This window comes from Lynx canadensis, chromosome B3 (assembly GCF_007474595.2).
Source record: "Lynx canadensis isolate LIC74 chromosome B3, mLynCan4.pri.v2, whole genome shotgun sequence".
NCBI classification, from domain to species: domain Eukaryota; kingdom Metazoa; phylum Chordata; class Mammalia; order Carnivora; family Felidae; genus Lynx; species Lynx canadensis.
In genome coordinates, this window is record NC_044308.2 from 116,881,246 (window position 1) to 116,908,761 (window position 27,516).

A 27,516-nucleotide genomic window follows, 5' to 3' on the forward strand; every position below is an offset into this window, starting at 1 on the left:
GTTGAACTGACAAAATGGGGTTTGGCATATGTTTTAGAGCATAGATGGAGGAAATTCAGTGGGGGAGAAAAAGAAATAACTCTAGGAGCGGCCAGTGGTGTAGACAGAAGTGTAGACAGAGGAAAGGGTGGGGGGTGGCAGGTGCCGGAAGAAGGTGCTGCCATAGATGGGGTTACGAGGCAGTGGAGCCCTTTGGAATGCGAGGCCATCCGGTAGCACGGTATAAAGAGAGCTTTAGGAGAATTCACCCGATGTCACCATGCAAATTAGTTTGTATACAAAAAGACAACTTTGGAACTTGTTGTTCATTTATTTTCACCAGCTCTTTGCAGCTCTTATCATGTGTATGCTAGGCACTATTCTAGGCCCTGGGATATAATAGGGGAACAACGAGAGAAAAATCCTATGGTGGATGTGGAAATGAGGTCCTGAAATAATGGATGTTCTATCTCTCTAGGGATTGGAAAGTTTATAAATTATAATTTATTTATAATAGGAAAAACTGACTATTTCTAACTAATTCCAGAGACCAGTTAACCTTGAACGGTAGACATAGCCAAGAACTCGGAAATTAATCACTAAGTCTGTACTGAAGCTTATGCTCATACCTTATAAGAGAGCCCCCGGTCTCTTGTTTTATTTGTATCATTACACTGAGCTTAATTATCTGGTCCTGGTTGATAGAGCAGATTAGAAGCAACAAATCGAAAAGATGAAGAACTGTTCAGTGGCAAGGATGTGCTGAGACATCACTAAGTGATTCCTGAGATGTAGAAAAACTCTTCACCTCAAAGTGAAGAGTAAGCACAGCAGTCTGGAGTCATTTGGTTTGGAAACAAAGGACCGAATATACTTAGCTCACCCCTGAGGGCCTCACTTTGTTAAAACACAGTGTAAAAATTTTTCCCAGCATTTTTTAGTAACTCATGAATTAAGAGACCCAGGCACTGATCTTCAGAGGTTGCAGATGTCACGAAAAGAGACAAATGTGTGTCTCATAATGGAAGGATACAACCGCACCTATGAATTAGTCTTGTTCCCTCCCCCACCACTGAACCTAAATCTGATCAAACCTCTGGAGGAGCCAGTTTACATGTTCTTCATGTAAACATGCCTGTATTCAGCAAAACTCAGACTCCAGGCAACTCTGTGTGACAAACAGCCCTGTTTCCTCAACATGTAAATGCAAGAAATAAAAGAGAGAATGAGAGAAGTGGAGGGGAATTAACAGAATAAAAAAGAAAAAGAAGAAGACAAATTGTAGTGTTGTGTGGGCCTTATTTGGACCCATGTTAAATAAAAAGATTTTTAAAGTTTTAGGACATCTTAAGCAACTGAACATTGGAACATTGACTCACTATTTGATGACGTTAAAGAATTATTAGTTTTAAAACTAGTGTAGTAGTAAGTGGTTATAATGACCTGAGCCTTGAAAACAAGTGTTAAATTGTGGTCAGTACGTTTAGAAAGGTAGAAATGTAGGTTTCTCCTCTCAAAGATTTCCATATTCAGAGGTTAAAATATAATAAATGCTGAAAGGCAGCAGTATGATATAGTGCAAAAAGCACTTGGAATCAGATCAGATTGTCAAACCTCTCAGATCTTAAATTTCCCTTTCTGTGCAGCGGAAGGTTGCTTGACATCTACTTGAAATCCCATAAGTAAAGTATCTAGTGTAGGCAGGGAGTGTGGTGTGTGCATATTAAATGTGCACGCCCTTCTTTTCTTGAATAAAAATAAGTAAATATGCAAGCTTCAGCTAGGAGGAAAAAAAATCAAAGTGGGTCAAGTGGTGGAAATTTTTTCAGAAGGTCCGTCTCAAGCCACAGTCAGCATCCCTATTGTCCAGTGTAGCTGACCTTTTTGAGACAAAAACCTGAATATGTTACTCTTGGTGTTTAAAACCATTTGGGGAGAAGTGCAGAATGCCTCTTCCTACACACCCCTGCCCCTCCTTCACCTGACGAATTCTTGCTTTTCTTTTTGTGGCAGGGCTCCCCTGCCCTCCCAGGATTATTAGGTAAATGCCTTTCTTAAGTGGTTTCAGTAGCACCCCACACCTCCCACGAGAGCTCTCAAACCACTGGATGTAGCCGCACTAGACTTTGAACTGCTGGAAGGCTGAGCCTGTGTGACCTCTCATCCTTGATCCTCAACGTGCGCACAGTGCCTGACACATAGTAGGTGCCCCATGAGTGCGGGGGAATGGATCCTATTAGAAGTCGAGAGCCCCCCAGGGAGTGAATGACAGGTACACATTTGTTCTGCCGCTGGTCATTCCTGTCCTTTGCCTGGGCCTGCTTTCTCAGAATGCTCCCCAAACTGGCAGTCTGATCCAGGCTCCCAAGAAGGGGAAACCTCCCTCTACCGTTTTGACATTGAGTCCTCTTCCTTCTAAATTTGGGGTTGGAATTGTTTATTGGAATTTCCACGGTGCTTCAGAAATTCAGGCATTGTTGTCTTCTCACTTTTTTTCCATTGAGACTTCTGTTCAGACTTCTCTGGAACATTCCTATGTATCATCTTGAAATTGGCTTTGGGTGTCAAGATCTGCTACTTTATCCAGGGTCTTTGATGCCAGCAAATGCTATGAAGCCCAGCCTAATGGTGGTCTCTTCCACAGCGTGACTCTTGTGGACGGATGGTCCCTTTTGCAAGTGCCTCAAGAGTGCAAGGTTTAAAAATGTTCCTTTAGGGGGAATAGTATGGTCTTGTCATAGAGCACGCTGCTGGCCACCCAGAAGTTCGAATTCCAGTCCCGGCTCTCTGTGAGAGGCTCTGGGCACATCACTTTACTTCTCACAGCCTGTTTCCTGGAGAGGTGAAGAATTCATAGCAGCGGCTCAAATAGAGGTTCAAGGATAGGCCAAACATCAGTAAAACTCAGGACACCTTCCTGGTCCTTCGCTCATACTCCCAGGGTTTGAGGGACAGAGCATGTTTCTGTGTTAAAACGGACGCAGATACTCCTCAGCAGAATGCAGGTTCAAGATGAATTTTAAGATGAAACTCAACATTTTATTGATAGTTCAAGGAACACTGAATTCTCTGTGTTCTCTTCCAGTGCTACCTTTCCCTAATTGCTTCAGCCTCTGAACTTCTGGCTGCTGGGTAACCCTCCTGAGTAGAACATCCTAGTCCTCAATACTGCTGATCACATAAGGCATGGTTGTGATTGTAAAGAATGTATTATTTCTGAGGAGACAGAGTATTGCCTATGAGGCTAACGAGTGTCCAAGCAGAAGCCCTTTGGAATCTGCTTTTAAAAATAGCAAGAACCATTTATAATTAATACATCTTAAGCATCTGTATATAGCAAACTGAAGTTCTAGAAAGGCTTCTTAGAGGCAAAAATACTTTCGGCTGAGCTTAAAGCAGGCCTTATTATCAGGAGTTCAGAATCTGTGGCATCTAAATTAATGAGCTTTTAACCTTGTAGAAAACCTTGAAGTTAGATGAACCCAAAATGAAACCCTTTGTTTGAAAAAAGCATCCCAGGGTATCATCTTCCTTATCTTCCATAAGTGTTCTGTTTCTAATGATGCAAAGCTGATTTTAGCTCCTATATCATTTACCTCCCTACCATGATGATTCATCGATAATTATATGCTCAGGATTCAGTTCTTTCCCTCATAGTTCATTCTAGAGGCTTCTAATTATTACTGGGTTTTCAGTATATGTTTGTCTAAAGTTCTAACAGTTAATAAGTAGATCTGTAAAAAACCTTAAGTAAGTTTAAGGGGCAAATGGATAGATGGTGCTCATATTGGTGCCCCCTGATAAGCATTTTCCTCTCCTTATTTAAGAGAAAACCACAGCTGCTTCTTGAGAAAGAGTGACAATTTGAAGTGAAATTAGCAAGAGAAGAAATTGCCGATTTAAAAATGAGTATTTCTGGATCCTTACAGGATTCCTCTTAGAAAAGCTAGCATATCTGGATTTTAGCATCTTTCGCTTGACTTTTGAAAAAATGATCAAATTAAAATTATACAGCTGTCAGCATTGAAGCCAGACAGTTCACAATAGATGAGAAAAATTGCCTTTCTAAGACTGGTCTAATTAGGCTATAATGCATACGGAGGTTTTGCGGATTCCCTTCTCCAGTTAGAAAAGGGAGTGTTGCTTGCCAGCTTTCTTTGTCATGAAGTGAACTAAATAGTCCTTTAAAATAATAAATAAATTGGGGCGCCTGGGTGGCTCAGTCGGTTGAGCGTCCGACTTCAGCTCAGGTCACGATCTCACGGTTCGTGAGTTCGAGCCCCGCATCAGGCTCTGGGCTGATGGCTCAGAGCCTGGAGCCTGCTTCCGATTCTGTGTCTCCCTCTCTCTCTCTGCCCCTCCCCCATTCATGCTCTGTCTCTCTCTGTCTCAAAAATAAATAAACATTAAAAAAAATTTTAAAATAATAAATAAATAAATAAATAAATAAATACATTTACGAAAACCAACAAATAGGGCATTCCATGGCATCTTCAGACAAAATAGGTACCTTCTGTCCTGAGGTTCCTGATTTTTATTTATTTCTCCTGTTGTCACAAGAAATAATCATTTTTTGAAACACAAAGCTAAATATGTTAAAGTAAACCCTTCTTAAAACAAAACAAAAATAGTAATGGAACCACAGTTCTTCAATTTACTTTGAAAGATGTACACTCTCTGATTATGACTTTTCCATTTTGGAAATGCAGAAAAAGCATTTTGTATTGCTGCCCTAATAGTTGGTACAATTGCATATGGACTCACTTTTAAATAATTAGGTAATTTGAAAAGAGAGATGTTTGCTCTGTTAGAATCATCATTTCCAGCCCTCTCAGACTTTGCTAAGGTCCTAGAATGAGATCCGTGAGAACACAGTAGAAAACACAAAACCTTTCTGTTTCCATTTAACTTCTGTTGTTACTGTTTTAGGAAAAACATGATTTTTTTTCTTTTGAAATTAAAAATGATAGGTCATTACAGATGCTCATATGGTCCTTATCTTAGGCCCAATTTTAGCAGTATTATGCAGAAGAAGTGATTGGGGCAGGATTTCTCAAATTGATCTTGCCTAAAGGAAGAGGAAAAGGAAAATATTTTCCTCACAAATAAATTATCAGAATCAAATACCAAATGTAGAGAAAGGGGACCAAAGAATAGCTCAGCTTAAAATACAATTTTAAGAAAAAAGTTGTTTAATGTTTATTTTTGAGAGAGAGACAGAGACAGACATAGACAATGCAAGCAGGGGGGAGGGGCAGACAGAGAGGGAGACACAGAATATGAAGCAGGCTCAAGGCTCTGAGCCGTCAGCACAGAGTCTGATGCGGGGCTCGAACCTGAGAGCCGTAAGATCTTGACCTGAGCCAAAGTTGGACACGTAATGGACTGAGCCACCCAGGTGCCCCCAAAATACAATTTTAAAACATGGTTGCTATTACTGTAAAAACCGTAATCATTTTAATACTTACTGAAATTTCAATTTGCATTTTAAAATTATGCTTTTTGGTCTGGTTGCATAGGTCAACAAGTAATGTTTGTTGAATTATTTTTCGATTTAATCCATTTTTTTTATGTCCTGCATCTTTGGATATTTTTCATTATAAGCTGTCCACATATATAGGCATCACGTCTAAAATGGAGACCACATTTGTGTTCTTACAAAATCTATGCCTGTTGTGAAAGGTTACGCTGATTATAATAACCCCTGCTTGGAAATGATCAGTAGGTATTTAAAGGTAGAATATTACAATGAACTTTTTCTTCATGGAGTTATGTTTGGTTTACTATCTGTTAGTGAAATACTTTTTTACTGTAAGCCTTTTGGGGTTTTTTGGCCAGCAGAAAAGTTTATGTTCTCTAAATCCTAAATCCTAAATGTGGTTGAATGGAAAGGTGTGTTCCTGTTAGATAGAAGTATGTACTGTTTCTTGTTGGACAGTGACAGTTTCCTCCTGAGGGATGTCTTTGTCTTTGAGAAAGTGTATTTTATTCTCGTGCCGCGAGGCTCAGGAGACTGACGCTCCTCTCTCACCTTTGCTTTGTCTCTTAGTGTGGCTGTCACCAGGTCCAGAGACGTGCCTTCCTTTGGACCTCCCATCCCCAAAGGGGTCACTTTCCCTAAGTCAAATGTGTTCAGGGACTTCCTTTTGGCCAAAGTGATTAACGCAGAAAACGCTGCTCATAAATCAGAGAAGTTTCGGGCCATGGCAACTCGGACCCGCCAGGAATACCTGAAAGATCTGGCAGAAAAGAATGTCACCAACACCCCAATTGACCCATCTGGCAAGTTCCCATTCATCTCTCTGGCCTCCAAGAAGAAGGAGAAGTCTAAGCCATATCCGGGAGCTGAACTCAGTAGCATGGGGGCCATTGTGTGGGCCGTCCGGGCCAAAGACTACAACACAGCTATGGAAATAGACTGTCTGTTGGGGGTCTCCAACGAATTCATCGTCCTCATCGAGCAGGAAACAAAGAGCGTGGTTTTCAACTGTTCCTGCAGAGATGTGATAGGGTGGACCTCGACTGACACCAGCCTCAAAATCTTCTACGAGCGAGGAGAATGTGTTTCGGTGGAGAGTTTAATTAATAACGAGGATATCAAGGAGATTGTAAAGAGGTTGCAGGTGAGTGTTTTCCTTCCATTGACCTACATTCAATGTCCTTCTCATAAAGCTTTCAATACAGACTAGAACCAAGTTGCCCTAGTGGGTGCTATTTTCTTAGCTCCTCTGAAAATTCCCTGGTGATCTGAAGCAACCCAGAGTTTATGTCACACTTGGTTTCCCTCCTTTTTCAGAAGGAAAAGTAGAACCAGTGGGAGAAGACACATTTGCTGTGCGTTTGTGTTGGAAACCATTTGCGTGTGACCTGGTCCCACTGCCCTGGTGGCTGGCGACGTAGCCCAGCCAGTCTGCTTTAGCCGTCGAGAAGAATTGTTTGATTGAGTGTCTGTGCTGCCGTGAATTTCTTAAGGGCGAAGCGAGTGGCAGAATACAGTCTCTCTTGGCTGCCAGCTCCCCGTAGGTCTCTGTGAGAGGGTTTCCTTGTAAGTTCAGTGAAGTCATTGAGTGCTTTGGATGCAACAAGTATGTTCTTTCTGGCCTAATGAATGGAGGTTAGTGAAGGGGAAATAACCACACTGCTCCTCAGCCGGCAGCGGGGTATTCAGAATCACCCTGCTTGCAGTGTTTTCCAAGTTCCCTGTCCACCACTTAACCCCCTACGGCGCTAAACCATTATACCTTTTGTTTCCTTGTCCAGTTTGTGTCAAAAGGTTGTGAATCGGTGGAGATGACTCTGAGAAGGAACGGGCTAGGCCAGCTTGGCTTCCATGTCAACTACGAGGGCATCGTGGCCGACGTGGAGCCCTATGGCTATGCCTGGCAGGCAGGGCTCAGGCAGGGCAGCCGGCTGGTGGAGATCTGCAAGGTGGCGGTGGCCACCCTGAGCCACGAGCAGATGATTGATCTCCTGAGAACATCTGTCACGGTGAAGGTTGTCATCATCCCCCCGCATGACGACTGCACCCCACGGAGGTAGGTCTGCGTTGGCCACTGTGAACCTGGGAATCCAAGGCCGGATTTGTGCACCACGTAGAACATCATCTCCTACCGGGTGGGGGAGGAGGCTGCCGCGAAGCGTGCCGGGTTACACGCGGCGCTCAAAGTTCCGTCCGTGGAAAGTCTGACTCGGGACATAGCTCCCTTTCAGCATGTGTCAGCAGCAGCTGGGAAGAGTGACTAACTTGGACCATTCCCAGGATTTACATCTGTGGATTTAGAAAGTTGCCATTACAGATAGAGAAGTCTGGTAATACCCGTCTTAAACATCTTGCACCAGTAGCTGAGAAGCATTGAGCACTTATTATTAGAAGACCCTGAGCAACACAGACTGTCAGGCTTTTTTGCTTTATGTTCCATGACACTCTCATTCTTTCTGTCCAAACTTCGGAATGCCATTTTGACCCCTGCTGTCTCAGCCTGGAACCCTGGACGTGACTTACCAGGTGTTTGCCCAACTGCATCTGTGTTGGGAATCGGCTTCAAACGAGCTGGTGCTGCTCGTGATGCTTTGACAGTTTGGTTCCCGGCCTTTCACAGAGGGAAGCCCAGGAGCTCCCCGCCCCTCCCAGTTCCTGCCCAGCCAGCAGCATTCGTGAAAATTTAATTTCTCGGTCTCTAGGGAGGTTTCTTGATGGAACAAATTTAATCAACTGTTTCTTTTCTCCTTTGGGCATGTCCATGTTATTTTCACTAGTTTTTTTCAATCTGTTAATTTGCTTTCAGCCCATTATTTTCTAAGAGTTTCTCTTAAGCTTTGGCAATTAATTCTTAGGCCTTCTAAAGCCAAGACAATATCCTTAACCTCCCCCCACCCCGAAAACGTGACCTGTCCTACACCTGGGCTCTCAAAGATTCATGAACAAGAGATGGCAGAATATGTAAACAGTTATTATGGGTTGTGTCTTTTAAGAAGTAAGCAGCAATGACAACCTGAATGTACTTCCGTTCTTCAAATCAAGTGTTGCAGACCAGACCGCACTCAGGGTAGTATTTCTGAATCCTGCTTACTGCCTAGATGGCCCAGAGCCTAAGTGCCTGTGTCAGAATACGGTGAGCTGTCTTTGTCTAATACCTTTAAGAAATGCTCCCTTTTGGATGACTGGATTTCTCTGGAAACCAAAATATCCAGAACTTTGTATTTTAGCTCTTTGGGGGAAAGGGGGTTATTCTGAAACACGTGCCCTGCCTTAGTTAACCCGGTCTTCTCTGGGTTTCTCAAGCACACCATCATCACTGTTAAGCATTTTGCTGAACTGGGATTCAGGAATGACTCTGGAGGTGGACGGAAGTGCTTGCTAGGTCCTTACAGGCTCTCCAGCTGTTCTGTACTTCTCCTCTGGTCGCTCTGTCTTCTGTCCCTTGGTCTCTCCTTCACATTGTCTACTTGATTGCTTCTAAACAGGCAGCTATAAACTGGAGACGATAACCAAGCTTTGTAACTTGTCAACCTTAATTATCTATAGTACAGTTAAAGACACTGGTCTGAGGACTAATGTTCTCAGAATGAGTCTGTAAATGGTGTGGCGTCATCTTTCTGTTCAGAGGCCTTTCCCCTGGCTTCTGGGCTCCCCAGTTGGGGGGGCGGGCAGGCAGGGAAATAGGTGTACGTGAGTGTATGTGATGAATTGGGTGGAATGGGCAACATTGCTGACTTTGAATTGTGGTTGGTGGTTACTGAAAGGTTGGGTCAGAAGGCCTGGCCCTAGAGAGATAGGCCTGTGGTAGGAGATGGTTTATCTACAGCAGTATACTAAGCTAGATAGGTTTTCTGTGGTGTGTTGCTAAAAACAACTAAAAAATGTGTTGACAATTTAATTTGCCAGATCCTAGAAAAAACACTTTTACATGGATTAGTGCATTTAATCCCTATAACTACTTTATGAGGTCATAGTATTAATATCATTCCTATTTAAAGGAAACCAAGACTCAGAGAGGTTAGTAACTGTCCAAGCTCATCTGGCAAGTTTAAGTTTCACTTCAGAATCCAAGCTCTTAACTACTACTCTGTATGCTTGGGGCACAGATCTGGTTTTTACACACCAGTATCAGGAGGGATCTGCTGATACATTCGCTTTCTGTTGAGGACAGGAACCTTGATTTGTAGCATTTGCTGATTCCCATGGTGTAAATACTGCCTCTGGTTGATTTCAAGCTACCAGCATGAACCCACTGAAGGCAGAGTGGGGGCAGATGCTCACAGTCTCCTCTCGCAAGCCAGGACAGACCGGCTCCGCACACCCCTGAATGAATGAGCCGTGTTTGTCTTAATCTTCAGCACTGCTGCTGAGTCACTCATTGCCACTCTCCTAGCCAGTGGAGCGGGCATCACTTGACAGAGAGGTGCTGGGAATGTACCCCCCTGAGAGTGTGGGATGGGGATGCTGGGATGAGAGATCAGAGCACCCCCAACCCCCACCGCAGAACCCCTTCCCTGGGAAGCATGCTCTGTGCCTTTCACTACAGTTTCCATCCGGAAACCCACAGTCACACCTTCTGGGCAGGTGTGAAATGGCGCCATTCATGCCTTTGGAGGACCGGAAGCCCACTCTCCCCTTCCCTCCTTTAGAAGCAACTTCAAAGGAACAGTTGAAGCATTAGCACCTTGCTGTAATTTTCAACAAAGTAAGATAATGCTCTTCTGTCATTTTTCTCTTCTCCTCCACACTTCACACTCCCACTGCTGTTTTCCTAGCAACTAATTACTCTGTTCCTTGACTAGTCACTGTCTCCTTTGTCGGCTGTTACTGCAGCTCCAGCGTGAGGCGGAACAAACAGGCCTCCCCCAGGCACCCTGTGCCCCGCTGCCCCTCAGCTGCCTGCTTCTCGCGTCCCCAGGATGCTCAGGGGTCATAGGCGATCACCCGTGTGTATTCACATGGGAGAGTCCTTAGCTGTGAAAGGCAGGTCTTTTTGTTTTAATGAAAAAGACAATTTAACAGCAAAGTGGAGCTCCAATAATAAAGGAAAGTAGGGCTCTTTTCCTTCTTCTTAGGATATAGGCAGATCCTCTATGAATTGCTTTCAAACTAAAGGGGTTTTTGAAGAGAAGAAAGGACAGGGGGAGTAAAGCAAAACTCCTGAGCTCCTACTATGTATTGCTGATTAAAAAAAAAAAAAAAAGTCTTCATTTCCATTAAAACAATGAGGAGGAGGTGGTCAGGCAGGACCAGCTAGCAGGATAGCCTGCTGCAGGCAGCTGGGAAAAGAGGTTTGGTGGTTACCTGCAGACTCCACCAGAAAGCTTCCCAGGGCGTGAGCCATCAGACATGGCAGGAGGAGGGGGGGGCCCTGGCCCTCACCCCCAGCCATCCTGACTCTGGAGTGCTGGAGCCAGGACCCGAACCTGACCAGCATTAATCTGTTGGTGTCTGTGACCTCTGAATCCTCAGCGGTCATCGTCTTGGCAGGATGAAAAACACCCCATTAACAGTTTCACCCAAATTTAATTGTGATGTTCCGAGTGGTGTTGCGGGGGAGTGGTGGACCTTTATTCTGTTGAAGCCTGCTAGCCTACAGCTTTTGAAGAAAGCAATCAAGGACCATTCAGGAGGAAGAGCTAAAAACAAACAAGTTACATAAAAGGACCAAATTACCTTTTAAATAGAATGGATCACAAAGTTTTGTCTCAATTTTAAAACACAAGTATTTCAAAATGCATAAGCTTACTGCTTTGGAGCCAGAAAGGCTGTGAGAGTTCGTCTGGTTCAGATCTCCCATTTTTCAGGCAAAGAGCTTGGGTGCAAAGAGGTTAAGTATTTTTCCCAAACAAAAATCACAAGGCTTATTAGGGACCTAGCTGTCCTCAAGACATCTGACTACTGATTCAAGAGTCCAGTGTTGTGATGCTCTGTTGGGTGTGCTGTACGATGGTTTTTCCACCTGTGTTTTAGTGTTGGAAAAGGACAGAGTGATAGGTAATCAGAAACTAAGGGAGAAAGAAAGAATAAAGAGGCTGAAAAAGTAGGGAGAAGGAGTGGCTTTTCAACCACCAGGGTTTCAGCGTCTCGCCATGTGTCTCTTAGCCCCGAAATACTGAAATTGCACTTCCTGTGGCCCATAGCTCTTGAAAGGTTTGTCACAGACTGTGCCCTGAGTGAAATGCAGTAGTCACTTGAAGTGAAGAAGTTTGGGACCTGGGAGTAGATGTAGCCTTCAGTTAGTGATTAAAATAAGGCTGACCCCCGTGCGGGTTAATCCTTGAGTTCAAATCCTGGCTCTGCCACTTCCTGGCTGTGTAGCCTTGGGCAGATGACTCTCTCCAGGCCTCTGTTTTGTCAGCTCCTAAACAGGGACAGTGGTGGTACCTACTGTTGTAGTGCAGCCAGATGAGTCCCTGGCCCCTGATCAGTGTTAGTTACTGCTCAACACCAACCTTTACCTGAATGACATAATAAAAATCCCCTGGTGAGTTTTTACGTGGGTCACGAAAAGCTGGCCTTTATCTTTGGTCTTCACTGTACTGCCCGCTTCTTGATTCCGTGTATCATTCTTATATTTGCAGAGATAAGTAAGTGATGGGAAGCTAGCAGGTGGTCTGATCACCTTGGAAGGTGATTAGACATGGCGAGTTGGTCGAGGTTTAGCACTGTGAATCCGTCGTCTTTCGTTTTCTGCGAATGAGTCTTCTCTCCCTCCTTAGGCTTTATCCTACTGCATTCTGTTATCGACTGTGCAGAAGGCTTCTAGCTATATGTTAGTAGGAGTGGTAGAAACCAAATAGACTACAGAGAAGATAAAATCTTTGGAGTCTTCTCACTGGTTTTAGTGTTAAATGTCATGTAGCTTAAGAGACCATTTCAAAGAGTTTTTGAACTAGAAGGAAGTTAGCGATGACCAGTTCCAAACCTTTTGTTTCCCAAAGAAGCTGAGGCCCAAAAGATGAAAGCAACTTGTCCATTTCATAGCACATTATTATCGTTTCTATTATCCCTATCTATCATTATCAGCCATGATGCAATATGGACTTGAGAAGCAGCCTGTACCTGTAAAGGTACATAGGAAGTGCCATGAAATTTAAAAACTCAGCAAGAGAATCTCTTAGCGGGTAGGGTATGGAGAAGGGAAAACATGGCCTACAGGAAAATTTTGGAAACGCTAGTGCCCAGGACACACGGTGGTAATGTTCTGTGCATGTGCTGGTGGTTGGCACCCAACAGAAGGATATTTTATATATATGATGGAGTGATATGATCCATGGAGTTTTCAAGTTAAACAGACCACTGCTGGGGTGAAGCAAAAGCTAGTCCTGATTTTGAGGTGGAGGGAAATTTTCCCATGGGTTATTGCCTATTTTTATTAATATCCCTTTTGCAAGTTGCAGGATTCTTGCATTATATTTATAGACCGGAGCATGAGATATAATATGCCATATTTAGTCAGAAATGGAAGATTTCAAACCATACTACAGTAATACCTCTATTAAGAATCAGAAAAGTATTGCAGCTTTTTTGTCAGATCAGAATCAAAGCTAGAAATTATGTCAAAGCCTGAGGTGACATTCCCTCCTATCAGAGAAAAGGTTTATTACATAAGAAGTCATTAACTGCTAAAAGTCATGTCAAATGTGCCGTAAAGCAGTGTTTTGCGAACTGCGGGTTGTAACTCTGAAGTAGATCACGAAATCCATTTGGGAGGCTGCGTTCAGTGTGTTTCTTTAATGAAGTGGATTAACACAGAATACAGCAGAATGGAAGGGTGTGTGTGTGGTGGTGGGGGGGGGGGGTCGTGCTGCATCACAGTGTAAAATGCATTTGTTACTGGGCTCATGGTCCAAAAAGTTTGAAAGCCACTGTCAAAGCTTCTAAGGGGTCCAGCGGAACCTTGGGTGGAGGGTCAGATTAAGGTTGACTTAAGAGTTTTGGGGAGTCAGGAGGACTGGTAAGAGAACTGTAAGAAAAGCTGCTGATTAGAGATGTGGACTGAGACTGAGCAGGCAGGGACCCCAGCAAATGCACGCACCTCAGAAGCAGCCCTTCTTGGGCGCTTGGGTGGCTGAGTCGGTTAAACATCCAACTTCATCTCAGGTCGTGATGTCACAGTTCATGGGTTTGAACCCCACATTGGGCCTTCTGCTGACAGCTTGGAGCCTGGAGCCTGCTTCTAATTCTGTGTCTCCCTCTCTCTCTGCCCCTCCCCTGCTTTATGCTCTGTCTCTGTCTCTGTCTCTCTCTCTCTCTCGAAAATAAACATTAAAAAAAAAAAAAAGGAAGAGGCAGCCCTTCTCAAAAGTTGTGTCTCTCGTGGGGACGTGGGAGAAGGGAGCATTGTGGGGTACATGTTAGAAACCCAGAAATTATGCCTGAGACATGCAGACAAGGTCCTAAGAGAGCAGCACCTTCCACTGGCTTATGCACCCACCATACAACCCCATTTCCCAAGTCAAGACCTAACCTTCAGACCCGTGTGATGCAGTCAGGAGCCACGCATCTCCTGTGGCCAAGGGACCCTTGTAATGTGGCTAGTCCAAAGTGAGAAGTGCTGAACATGTAAAATACACACTAGATTTAGATGGATGTACATCTCATTGTTAATTTCTTAATATTTGTTGATTACATGTTCAAATGATAGCATCTTAGATACATTGGATTAAATAAAAATATAGTATTAAACTCATTTCACCTGTTCCCTTTTACTTTTCTCACGTGGCTACCAGCTCGCATTATGTCTCTAGTGGGCAGAACTGCTTGGACTCTCCTCTTTCTCTAAAATGTTTCGTAATCACTCTTAACCCTTCCTTTCCCAGGCTCCCCACTTGCTTCTCAATCTCTGAAATTCCTTTAAGCAGAAAAGTCATTTTTTTCACTTAGTAGTGAAATTCAAATGCGCAGTTTGAGTTAATGCTTCAGTGGGCATAGGTTTTTTTCAGTTAATTTGTCTGTCAATCAAATTAATAATGGACTGAACCTTCCTTGGCTGTTTGGGTAAAAGGAATGGAAAGTGGGTTCCGCATTTCCTAAGGTTTGGGGGTTGGGATGGTAGCACAAAAAAGGGGCTAAAGCAGTAGAAGACGTTTTTGCCTGACATTAATTTCACTCAGGCTGCTATCTGGGGACAGTGCTGCTATGGGACATTTCTGGCTTTTGGGTTGCTGGGCAGGGAGTCCGATTTCAGATTATGCTTTGTTCCCTGGTGATTTTTTTCCCCCTCCTTCTGAGCTAAACTTGGCTCTCAATTTGGATTTCAAAATGTAACCCCACTTACTAGGATCCCAACAAATCCAATACCTTTTTGGGTCCCCAGTTCAGGACACTCGATAAAGGGTACACAAAGCTGCTTGTTTCCTCTGAGGCCCAGTCATGCCCGCCTGGCTGCATTTCCTGCTCAGGCCGTGGTCCTGACTCTGCCCTTAACCTACCCCCTCCACTCACCCCGGTGACTGTGGGTCTCGCTGTTTTTTTAAGACTCCCTCTCTCAGACTCAATAGTTGAGATGCAGCAAAGGAAAATACACTCGTGTGGTACTTCCTGGGGTTCTGGTTTTTGAAAGGACGGTAATTATAGGGCCCGATGATTAAAAGACAGTTTGAAACAAAGAATGAAGTGTTTGATCCATTTTAACTGTTAATGAGAATCAGTGTGGTTCCACCCACAAAAAGAAGCAATATTAATTTTTCTTCTTTCTGTGTCCCTAATAGGAGTTGCTCTGAAACGTACCGCATGCCAGTGATGGAATACAAAATGAACGAGGGGGTTTCATACGAATTCAAGTTTCCCTTCCGAAATAATAACAAATGGCAGAGGAATGCCAACAAGGGGCCTCACTCAGCTCAAGTCCCCTCCCAGGTGCAGAGCCCCATGACCTCGAGGCTGAATGCTGGCAAAGGAGATGGGAAGATGGCTCCTCCAGAAAGAGCCGCCAACATCCCTCGAAGCATCTCCAGTGACGGGCGCCCCCTGGAGAGGCGGTGAGTGCACCTTCAAAGGTTTGCTCCGAGTCTGCCCCAGATTTAAGGAGCACCAGACCCACAGACACTAGCTTTAGGTGTTTCCATGGTTTACTAGAAATCAGGAATTGAAACAGATGCATGCCCCGGTGGCTTTCAAAGCATGGGAGCATTCCAAAGCCGTGAGAGTGAAAGGGGATACGTTCCAGCAGAGCATTCAGCTCTGAGTCATGATATTTGTGCTTTGCCCTTTCATCTCCATGTGATAGCAACAGAAACCATCACTGCACGCTTAATGGCTATGATGGGCTAGAACTTGGCAGACGCATTGAGGTGACATTGACCATATTGTCATCTTTGATAGTCTTTGTCTCTTGGGGAGAAGTGATAGGATAGTAGCAAAAGAATGCAGGTGTTTGGTTGGGTGTCTGTGTCACTTTGTTAACGAAGATTGTAAAAATTTTAGTAGCACTTGGGTGACTCAGTCGGTTAAGCGTCTGACTTTTGATATTGGCTCCAGTCATGATCTCATAGTTTGTGATATCAAACCCCCACAGGGTTCCGTGCTGACAGCGTAGAGCCTGCTTGAGATTCTCTCTCTCCCTCTCTCAAAATAAATAAACATTAAAAAAAAAAAGATTGTAAACATTCTAAATAATAGCACTGTGCATTACCTATGCTAATGAAGGAGACCGTTTTAATTCAGTAAGCTGTTAGTCGCCCGCTAGAAGAAGCCAACTTTTTTCTGTTCCCTGCCCTCTCCTCAACACTTCTGCTTGTCTTGATCATATCTCCGAATATTTTTGTGACCCCCACACTGGAGAGGGATCAGGAATCCCCAGAGTTGGGGAGAACTGTCTGTTCTAGGAGCTGTGTGGGGCAGAAGGAAGGTGGGAGCCAAAACGTGAGTCTGGCTCAGCTAAGCAGTGGAAACCATGTCCAGCAGGTACAGAGTGCCAAGGAAAATGGGCCCCAGCTATGCTTTCGTAGTCATAGATTGTTTCACGTTGGGAGCAGAAAACCTGGAGGGTTTTTGTGTTTGCTTGTTTTTGAAAATTTTTTTAATGTTTATTTATTTTTGAGAGAGTCAGAGATTGAGCATGAGCAGGGGAGGGACAGAGAGACAGGGAGACACAGAATCCGAAGCGGGCTCCAGGCTCCGAGCTGTCAGCACAGAGCCTGACACAGGGTTCGAACCCGCAAACTGTGAGATCACGACCTGAGACGAAGTCAGACGCTTAACCAACTGAGCCACCCAGGCGCCCCAGAAAGCTGGAGGTCGTTTATCTTAAGTCTAACTTTTGATCTATTGCATAAAACATTGTCACTTAACTAGTTCAGAAATACTAGGATACCATGTAAAACTAATTCAGTAAAAACCACCACTACCACCGCCACCAACAAAACTAGCTGTCTTTTCTAAAATTGCTCACTTAATCTTGGAGAGTGATTTGTAGAGCTTTACTCTTTATCTCAATAAACGATAGAGCATGTGGACTCTTACTTTCATTTCTGAGGAGTAAAAACATCCAGGAGATCTCTGAATAAACTCTTTGTTCTACACATTCCAAACTTGGCTCTCCCCAAGGTGTGTGTGAACTAGAATGCATGATTTGGCCCACATTTTGAAAGATGAGCCTTAGGAAATCATTGTTTAGAGAAGGGCCCTTGCTTCCCCTCTTAATGCTATTTTCTTCTCTTTCAGGACAGTCATCAGACTTTTACGAGTTAAATTGTTTTGTGTTAATTTCTTTATACAGTATTCCATATAAGAAAAGAACAGGATGTATTTTGATTCCATGTTGAATTTAATTTCTGCAACAAAAACTAAAGCTTGTTGCTGTACATCCTGACCTCAAAAGTGGAAATATTTTTTGTAGCTAATTATCATCTTATGATGCAGGCAGATTTTAGTGCTAGAGAACCCGTCAACTGAGTTATTCCCCAGATGGACCTCTTCTCAGTTCGAGAGGTTATTTCTGCAGGTCCCTGTGTCTGCCGTGCATCTTAACCAGCACCCAATTCCCAGGGGAAGGGGAATCTGAGTGCTCTCCCCGTAAAACCATTGGAGTGGCCCTGGCACCCTCCAGGCTTCACAGATGAAAGTGGCAGGAGCAAAGGCCACCAGTGGTTTTCGGGGAGATGTAACCTCTCAGGCTTCTGAGTGTCAGGTATTCTTGAGGACACAGGACTGATATTTCAGATCTTATGATGGAGAGCTTAGGTGACCTGTAAAATCTCAGCTCTACAAATGCAGGGTATTCAGGTCACTTGGCTCATCTTCATTTTGAAATATGTGGTGGTTGGGTATTCTTCCTTTGTGAAAACTTAAAGAGTTGGGTTTCCTATCCCATCATTGCTCATTTTTAGTAATGCAGTATTTCTTTTTTTAAGTTTCCACTTGGAGTCACAGAGAAGATCCTATTTGAGGAACTTTGTTTTGCTATTGTTTCAGAGATACTTAGATATAGAATAGACTCATGACATTCATCAGGGATACTTCCTGAGTCCTCCATGAATCCCCAGATTCATAAATTACCTGGGAGTATCATTTTCTCCATGAAGTGTAGTAAAACATAACTGAAAAGCCTCCCCTTCATGGTGTTACTGAGAACAGAGCACCTTACTGAGATTGGGAAGTGAGGCCCTTGGCTGCTGGGCTCTCCTCGTGCACTCGACCTTCCCCCTCATACCAGTCCTGTCCTGTGGGACATTCACATTTGTACCTGGGCAATCTGTAGGAGAAAGGGACTCCTTTCAGATGTATCACAAATGGTCAAATTAAATGCCAGGGTCCACCATATCTTGAATCTTGCCTTACCGATAACAGCATGAGCTGAATACTGAGACCAAAGTATTGCCTTTACATAATTTTCCTTCCATTTATTTTCCTTCCCCAGGTTAGGTTGTATTTTAACTGTAGAGAAACCAGCTGTGTTAAGCTGAAGCCAGCAGCTCTCCCAAGTCTGCCCTGCCCACGTCTGCTACACAAATCTGCCCGCTCCGTTCACCACGGCCGGTTCCAGCATGGTTCATTTCAGATGAAAACACAAATTGACTGCTTGTAGAAGTATAGTTTTTCTTGTATTTTTATGCAAGATCCCGGACTTAAAGGTCATTGGGAAGATTTCATTTTTTTTTTGTAAATACTTGTGGAACAGATTTTCCTTTTTTCCTTTAATACCAAGGGCATGATTTTTATAACATACCAAAATGTGTTGGTGTTTGAGGTTTCTAACAAGAATTATTTCACTCAATTGTGTTCTCTATACATTGTTGAGAGAAACCAATGCAGTAAAAACAGATGACTCGTTTGCCATCTAAATAGACTAAAGTCTAATTCTCTTTGGCTTAAATATATGAGCTTTATGCTCTCCAGATGGCCTTTTGAAATAGAATCTGATAGTATATGTGTGAATAGTATTTCTTAACAGGAACAATATTTATTCAACAAAAATAGGTAAGATGGGGGCACCTGGGTGGCACAGTCACTTAAGCGTCTGACTCTTAGTTTTGGCTCAGGTCATGATCTCATGGTTTGTGAGTTCAAGTTCTGTATCAGGCTCTGCACAGTGCAGAACCTGCTTGGGATTCTCTCATTCCCTCTTCCTCTTCCCAGCTTGCACACGTGTGCGCTCTCTCTCTCGCTCTCTCGCTCTCTCTTTCAAAATAAATACATTAAAAAAAGTAAGTAATGTGATGATGGAATCACTGTTTTGGCCTCAAATTTACCTGGAGTGCAAGGGTAGAATTAAAACCAAAATTTCTGCTGTAGCACATTGAACTGGACACTTTACTGTGTTTAAACATAATGTGGGATCTGTAATAAAGCCCCAAACTGTGTTAATATGCTCTGAAAAGCTTATCTATTTCAGGGGCTTTGCCTAAACAACAGGCATCTTAGCATAAAGAATTTTCCTTTGTCTTTGTGTTTTTAGAGGAAGCATCGCCAGCCTTTATGCAAATATTTGGTGTTGGATCTGAGCCACTTGGGCACTTTTAAGTGTTACCTGGATGCCACCATTCCCTGCTTCCCCACTGCTCTCAGCTCTAAGCAGCTGGATGGAGAGCATTTCTGCGCTTAGAGAGGTTCCGAACCAGCACCTCACAGGAAGCCCAAGTCCTGTGCCCCATCAGTCTGCGTTTTGAAGGAAGTGCTCTCTAAATGCAGTTCCCATGACAATCTTCACTGTCATTTTCTGCTTTGAGACAGAGCAAGTACCCATGTAATCCCTCCTCTTCCTCTAGTAAGGCAGTCAGCTGTGGTTAGAAGTTTCTAATGTGAACTTGCACACCACAGGTGCTGTCCACCTGAATCATAGTTGTTTGGTTTGACTTGAGGACCCTTAAATCCTAGAACTTTTGAGCTTCTCTGAGGTCACTCAGGCTACAGCCCCTGCCCTCCCTGTTTCTTGAGCTAAAGCCCCTGGATGTGGTGTCTTTAGTTTATCTGACACCATTCGCTGCTCTGTCCTTCAGACTCCTTTTCCCCATCTTCCAAAACCTTAACTCCTGATTTTTTTTTTTTTTTGGCAGCTCTTTGCACCTGTCTCATCGCCCCCTCCCCCCCAATTGTGTGTCCTCCACAGCTCCTTCCTCATTTTTCTTTTAATCCCATGCTGTGCAGTGTCTCACAGTAGCTTGTCTGAGCTACGTCAGCCATCCTGCACGTGGGCAGTTCCTTAGTGGTGTCTGTTGATCTCCTTTGTACTTGTCACATTCATTTGCCTGACTACCTACTGAACGTCTGCCCTTGGATGTCACATTAGTGGTTCATATTTACAAGCACAAGTGGGCTCCCATTCATCCATCACCTTCTCTTTCTAGTGTGTCCCCCACCTCAGTGAACGGCCGTACCAGGTACCCGAGTACACAGGGCAGAACTAGCATTCGCGATGTAGCTGGTCCTGCAAGCAATCCATTTTTATTTTCTGTTCTTTAGTGTCACTCTTAGATATAAAACTGGCTCTTCTCAAGAGGCATCCATGATGTGTGCCGGGCTGTGAACTTCTAACATCTTGCCAGCAGCTGTGACGTGATGATCCGTTTATCTCAGCGTGATGAATTGCCGTATTTTCCTAACTGGGCAGGGGAGTTATTCCTCGATGTAAATTGACCTTGTCACTGGAGGCTCATCGGAACAGGATCTCCAGGATCCAATCCTAACAGCTGACATGAAGTGTTTGGTCAGAAAGCCAGGGGTAGCTCTGGTTCACAGAGAACACAGTAGGAAGAGATAAAAAGACAGAGGTACATACAGTGACTTGAATTTGAATATAGTTTGTTCAAACTCTAGCCTGGATAAAGCACCCAAATTACATTACCTTGAGTCATTTAGAGAAAAAAACCCATTTTTTTTTTTTTTACATAATTCTGGAAGAATCCTGGTTGATATAGATTGCTGAAGACAGGTTTCAACTTGGTCCTGTTCCCTGGGTGAACAGCATTTTAACTGCTAAGTTGTGGTAAAATGCTGTGCTTAATTACGGACTCAAGTATCTAATTTGTCAGTCATTGCTGCTATTTGAAACCCTCTCTCTTGTTTTTACCATCATTCCACTGTTTGCACTTGGCTTACAGAGAGCCTTGTCTCCTTGGACACATTAGGAATGCTGTCACTTAGGGGTACAAAGCAGGACATAATTCAACCTATACAGAACTACTCAGGAAAAAGTTTTGTCATCAGCTATTTGGATACTGAATGCTTTATCCATAACTTGATAAATTATAATCGGTCACAATCTGAAGAGATCAATTGAATGAGAATCTATTAATGTTAACACTGTACATGTGGCCCTGTGAGTTGATTTATGGGAAGGATGTGGTGGGGTGCAAAAGTTATTTTATTGGAAATCTGGATCTTGAGGGTGAATCTCTTCTCCCTTTTGTCTTGGTGTGAGAATGCTTCTGGAAAAATGAAGAACTGACTCTGATCTTGGACCATCTCTTCCTAAATGTCCATTCCATTCAACTCCTTGTTTTCATCGCAGTGAAATGCATTGCATGTAAATGAAAAGCTGGTGTTCAGTGGAGTCCTGCAGACTATGGAGGCATTGTCTGTCAGGCTGGTGATCATGACTTTTTCAATTGCTGCATTTTTGTCATACAATCAAAAAGCCCTGGTGTTTTGTTTCTGCAGAAGGAAGTGAGAGGGAGCTCCAGAGGACACTTAATATCAGTTACTTTAAAAACATTTAGTTATTTCTTGGCTAAAATTGACAAAAATGTAGGGAAAAGAATCTACCGAAATTAACACTAAAAGGTTTAGACATTTCCTTTCTCACAGTGACCGGAGCATTCTTGAAAATTCTTACATTCCACAGAATTGAAAAAAAACCTCACAGCAGTTGAAAGATACGTTCCTGTTCGTCCTCTAAACCTATTTGGGCATTAACATCCAGATGCTGGGGTTGGGGAGGGGCGTGGCATGGGCGGGGGTGCTCTTTAGGAGGAAGTAGAAAGATCTCAGCTTATCTCAAAAGAGAGGAAAAGCCTTGTGATCTTGCTTAACTAAGTCTTCACTGGCCCCAGCAACCCTTAAAGTGGGTGGTGAGGGGGTGGAGATTCAAGAAGTCAGCCGGCTAGCTTCCTCTGTGAGCCAGTTTGGGGGGACCCCTTTTCAAAGCACAGGACGGCACACAGCCCACCTTGAGTAATGACCAGGCACAGGCGCTCCCTGGCAGAAGGGCACTACCCGTGCCAGGCAGGCGGGACCTCTTACTCCCCAAGTGAGGTCTGTTCTCAAATAGTATTTGTGTGGTAGTATCAGTTTCAGAGTATTTGAAAAGAATAGTAAGAGATCAGTATAAGAGCTAATTCTGAAAATTGTTTTGCCCGCCATACGTACATCTAGAGTCGTAAAAACATCTGGATGGCTTGCCGTCAGTTTCTGGTTGTGTGTGCTGTGTGTGTGAACAGACAGAAAACAAAGCCACTATTAAGTTACATAAATGCAAAAGAAGGATGCGAGTGAATGCTGGCCTCCTGGAAATGCTGTTTTTTCACTTTGGGATCACTCCAGTAACCAAGTAGAATTTTCTGAGACGTTTGCCAAATAAAGGAGCTAAGGTTGAGAACTAGCCTGAGATTATTTTAAAGTAATGTTCGTTTTAGCAGAGTCAGAAAAACAGGCTCTAAATGCAATTGTAAGCTACATCTTGACTTTTCCTGTGGAATCAGTGGTTACTTCCTCACAGAAACAGAAACATTTTAACATTCACCATGCAGTCAATTCAGTGGCATTACTTGTTTACCCTGAAGAGAGAGTTCGCATCGGCCCCCAGATGTTAACACTGGCCCTGACCACGTATGTTAACGTTAACATGGTACTTGGTTTTCATCTTTCTGTAACACCTCCTCCCCCTCACGGTGGGAAAATCAAAGCACCTACAAGTGAAACTGTAGTTGAAGTTTCTCTGTAGTCCGCGCCTGTAGAAGCCAAACTCTTAAGATAGAGAGGAGTGTGGTGTCTTGTTACATTTGGATCCACGCTGCTCCTTAATCCGTACCTCTTCCGATTGTTTCAGAATAAACAGGGAGAAATTTGGGAGATGTCTTACTGGAAGAGAAATGAGATGTGGATTTTATGGTACCTAAGGAAGGGTCTTGATCTCTCTTTTATCAAAACACATTACCAAGAAGTAGGGATGAGCTGGTGTCCCAAGACCCCACTGGTCCCTGACCCCACCGTGGCTGCCCCACACACATAGCCCTCTCCTGAGCCTGTATCCTCATGAGAGCACCGCTGTGTGGCTGGTATTTCTCTGAGTCTGTGTGGCGATAACAGGAGGAGCATGGGAGCTCTGCCTCTTTCCCTAGCTTCTCATCCCGTTCCTCCAAGGGCCTTACCTGAGCATTCTCGGTGTCCTTTTGTGCACCATTTGGTACTACCTAGAGGAGCCATTACCAGCAAGTTCTCTTGCCATTACCTGTCAGACTGATGATATGCTCAGGGGTATCTGGTTATAATTCCAGCATCCCCTTTTCTCACATTGAAGGAGAGTATTAATTTTGAATCTGTTTTCATTGCTCTTAGTATAGTATCCACTAATTTTGGCACTTTATTATTAGCAGCCAACTGTTTTTCAACTGATACAGACCCACCATTAGTGGAACCCCTGGCATAGGCAGCTGATGTCACTATTGGCCCTTCTTCTTCTTCCTTCTTCTTCTTTGTAATGTCTGTTTATTTTGAAAGAGAGAGACTGAGCGGGAGATGGGCAGACAGAGAGGGAGAGAAAGAATCCCAAGCAGGCTCTGCACTGACAGTGTGGGGCTCAAACCCACAGACCGTGGGATCACGACCTGCGCCGAAATCAAGAGTCAGACGCTTAACCGCTTAACCGGCTGAGCCACCCAGGTGCCCCACTGTGGGCCCTTAATCTGAACCCACCTGCACTGCTGATGTTCTCCTTCATTCCACAAACATGTATCAAGCAGTCAGAGCTGTAAAGATAAGGAAGTCTCAGTCCTGCCCCTTAAGAAGCAAATCTAGTTGTGGAGATAGACACACATAAAACTGTGCTAAAGGTTGTGCTATGTAATAGTGCAAAGAACAGACCATGTGGGACTCAAGGAGGTTCTAATTAATCTGTGAATTCAGGGATATGATGTTGGAATTGAGCCTCAGAGAAAAAGGGCATTATGTAAGCAAGGGGGAAGAGAGGCAGAGAGGGCAAGACGAGTAAAGGTATGCATTTGGTAGCTGAGTTTGAGAATAGGGCCACACTGAATGTGTCTAGAATGTAGGGTGCAGGGAGACAGGAAGAGGGCGTGGAGAGGGGAAGGGACTTGAACAAGACGGTCCAAGGCCTGGAAGAGGGGGCCAGACGTTCGGTGCTCTATTCTGTAGGCAAAGGGAAGCTATGGAGAAGCATGTGGGATGGCTTCAGATGGGCTGAGCAGAGCCTAGACTTTGAAGACCAGTTAGGGCCCAGGTGCACTGATCCAGGCTAGAGATGAGGGAGTTTGGAGGACAGTCAGCAGGTTGAAGACCAGTTAACTTCCTAGTCTGTGTGTTGTCCAGACCAGCACCCAGGGTGCCTGACACACAGCTTCTACTCATCAGAAGTTGAACTTAATTAGAGGAGTTGACATGGAAGATGAGGAAAGGGACGGGGGAGATGGTTTCAAGGTGTTCAGCCTGAGATAACAAATACGGGAGGAGCAGGTTTCGAGGGCTGGGCGGGGGGAATGGAAAAACCTGTTAGGTTTGATGAGGTTTAATTTGAGCTGCTGTCGAGGCTGTTCAGTGGAGGTGTCTAGGAGACAGCTGGAGATTCTGGGTTTGTGGCAGAGCGGAGAGATCTGGATTCTCAAGTCAGACCCGCCTCTTGGGTATAGAAGGATTCGAGAGTTATAATTTCAGCATCTGTCCTCATCCTTTCCCTGTGAGAAAAGCTTCTCGTTGGGATTCTGTTAACCCCTCTGTCAACTTCCCGAACCTGAAACCCTATTCTGCCCTGCTCCAGAAGGCACACAGGTTCGCTGTTGGAAAATTCTGGGTTTCAGTGGATCGGGTTCCGTCGCCAGGCTTCAGAACTTTAGTTTGGGTGAAAAGATAGCTTTTCATATGAAAGCATTGACCGTGCAGACCCATTGCAAGCTGTCCTAGTAAGAAAAGAAAACCCGGCCTGCTCTGGGGGACACAAGTCTTTTAACACTGAGCGGTGGATTTACAACCAAGAGGCTTGGCTTACCGAACGAGTGACTTCGATTCCTCTCACTCCGCTCTTGCACAGAAGTGACCTGCCCTGCCACAGGAGTCGAGGGATTTGTGCCAGCGTTCCCTCTGAACCTAAAGATCAGTAGGAAGATGTAGGTTACCCCCAGTCACAGGTGCCAGCTTCACTTACTGATGTCCCCGGGGTTGCCCTATTGTCTACTGGAACAGAGGAGGTAAAGGACAAAGTCTGTGTCTGTCCTGATGACAGAGCTCTGATTTCTGTCCCCAGAGCCAGTCAGCAGGGTGACCATCTGCAGAGCACACATCTCTGCTGGGACATTGCAGAAGTTCAACAACTGACGTTCTAGGCATTTTTTTTTTTTTTGCTGTTGGAGGTTTTTATATGGTGATGCTCAGCCACATTTACAAATACCAAATAGCAAAATCTGAATATTCATTCCAGACATGGAGTAACAACACCCCAAGACAAAGACGCGGAGAACGCACCGGTCTCAGTGTGGTCCTTGACTCTGGGAGAACCAGTGTGAAAAATTGGAATTAATTGCTATGTTAATGTCACTGGGGCTCAGTTATCCTCTGCACTGCCATTCTAGGAAACTGCACAACCAATTCAGCCCAATGAATTTTGGCAGCTTTTGGAAACATACGTGTTGTTTTTCCCCCATTATTTTTGATGTCCCCTCACCCCACACCACCCCCCCACCTTCAAAGCCATTTTCCAGCTGTTCCTAAGGGAGTAGTTTTATGGAGAAGTTTCTTTTGTAGGCTTCCAGCTGGCCTCGTTTTCACTATCTCCATGAAGTCGCTTTCTCTGTCGCATTGGTAGGATATTATCCGTGGTGCATTGCCTCGAGACTTCCCCTTGGACTGAATGCATATTTTTGGTTTGCTCTCGCAGGCTGTCTCCTGGCTCAGACATCTACGTGACGGTCTCCTCCATGGCCCTCGCGAGATCCCAGCAGTGCCGGAACTCCCCTAGCAACCTGTCTTCATCCAGCGAGACGGGCTCTGGCGGAGGCACTTACCGGCAGAAGTCCATGCCCGAAGGGTAGGTGTGCCCTTGCCCCTCCGCACGCCCCCTGCCCCCCATCGCTGCCTTTCACCTGTGACTCAGACGTGCCTTGACCCATCTACAAAGGAGGAGCCAAAGGGGGAATGCGGTCAATATTCCAGATAGAAGATGTTTTAATGTCTGCTTCAAACCACTTCTCAGGAAGTGGTTTCTTCATCCTTCTCTAGCCTCCAAGGCCCCCGAAACAAAGAAATCAGACTGCATCACTTTCTGCAGTCGCGTGCACTGTCCTAGTCATACGGCACAGATTTTGTCACTTCCTCTGAAGCACACTCGGGAGCATGCTTCTTGCACTGGCTGGAGTTTGTGTGGCTGTTAGAGCAGGGGGAACCATCATCCTGTTCGAAACTTAAAATTATTTTTCTCACACTTTCAAAGGCTTCTGCAATCTCGGCCTGTGGTTGGTTGTTGTTTCTCATCTCTTTCGAAAACACGAAACACCCAAAGGTAACTGTTTGCCTCTGACAAGACATACAGACTGAAGGCTAAATGTACCTGATTTGAGAGGCTACTAAAAAGAAAGGAAAACAAAAGCAAAAACAAACCCCAAGCGACTAGAATGTCTGAGGCTGGGAAGTAATTAGCAGCAAAATGTTACGTGACCCACTCATGCCACCTTTGCCCAGAGCAAGAGTCAAAGAACTGTCAGAGACTTCCTGCTGGGGTGTCTCTCTGGGGAGGTTGATGGAGAACTCAAAACCATTTGAAAATCAAATGTGAGGCATTTATAAAAACCCATGTTTCTATTCTGAGTTTTCCCCCAAATACATTTTTAACGAACGCACACATGATTTGGTTACTTTTTTGAGATTTTTCCATGTTACAAAATAGTTAGGCTTACTAAGAATACCTTCATAATGGGTATTTTTTTTATCCTATAGCATTTTGTTGGTTTTTACAGCTATTAAGTATGATTTTTTTGTTGTTGATGCTAAATATTTATATTAGAAGAAAGTAGGTAATAAAACCACTACACAATATGCTTGCCCCTCCTGCATCGCGGGGTCCTCCGCAAGATTCCCTGGGTAGTATATCTAAAATGCACATGTCTTCTCTTATTTACTTCAGTGACAATTAGAAAAAAAAAATGTATCTCTTATTCATGAGTTCCTGCAAAAGGTTTTATGAGTTAAGTATTATTATCATTACCATACCACAAGTCCTAACCAATTATTCCTTGTTTCAATTAGTAGAATTTAAATGGCCTGCTTTTCCTTCAAAAATAAGAACCCGCTGCAACTTTAGTGTTAGTACAACAAGAAAATATAAATGAGCTCACAACAACAACAAAAGCAGTTTTCTTATGACTGGGGTACGCTTTAAACGTATACCAAAA

The 27,516-nt window shown here is 44.1% G+C and overlaps 1 protein-coding gene across 12 annotated transcripts in view; it reads left to right on the top strand.

Moving 5' to 3' along the window:
- SIPA1L1 (signal induced proliferation associated 1 like 1) overlaps window positions 1-27,516 on the top strand; it is a 362,478-nt gene that overhangs the window by 290,652 nt on the left and 44,310 nt on the right. For all 12 annotated transcript variants that reach the window (XM_030319459.1, XM_030319465.1, XM_030319461.1 and 9 more), the window contains 4 exons: window positions 6,029-6,602; window positions 7,240-7,514; window positions 15,175-15,444; window positions 26,007-26,156. In XM_030319459.1, coding sequence (XP_030175319.1) covers window positions 6,029-6,602; window positions 7,240-7,514; window positions 15,175-15,444; window positions 26,007-26,156 — 1,269 coding nt within the window. The remainder of the gene's footprint in view (window positions 1-6,028; window positions 6,603-7,239; window positions 7,515-15,174; window positions 15,445-26,006; window positions 26,157-27,516) is intronic.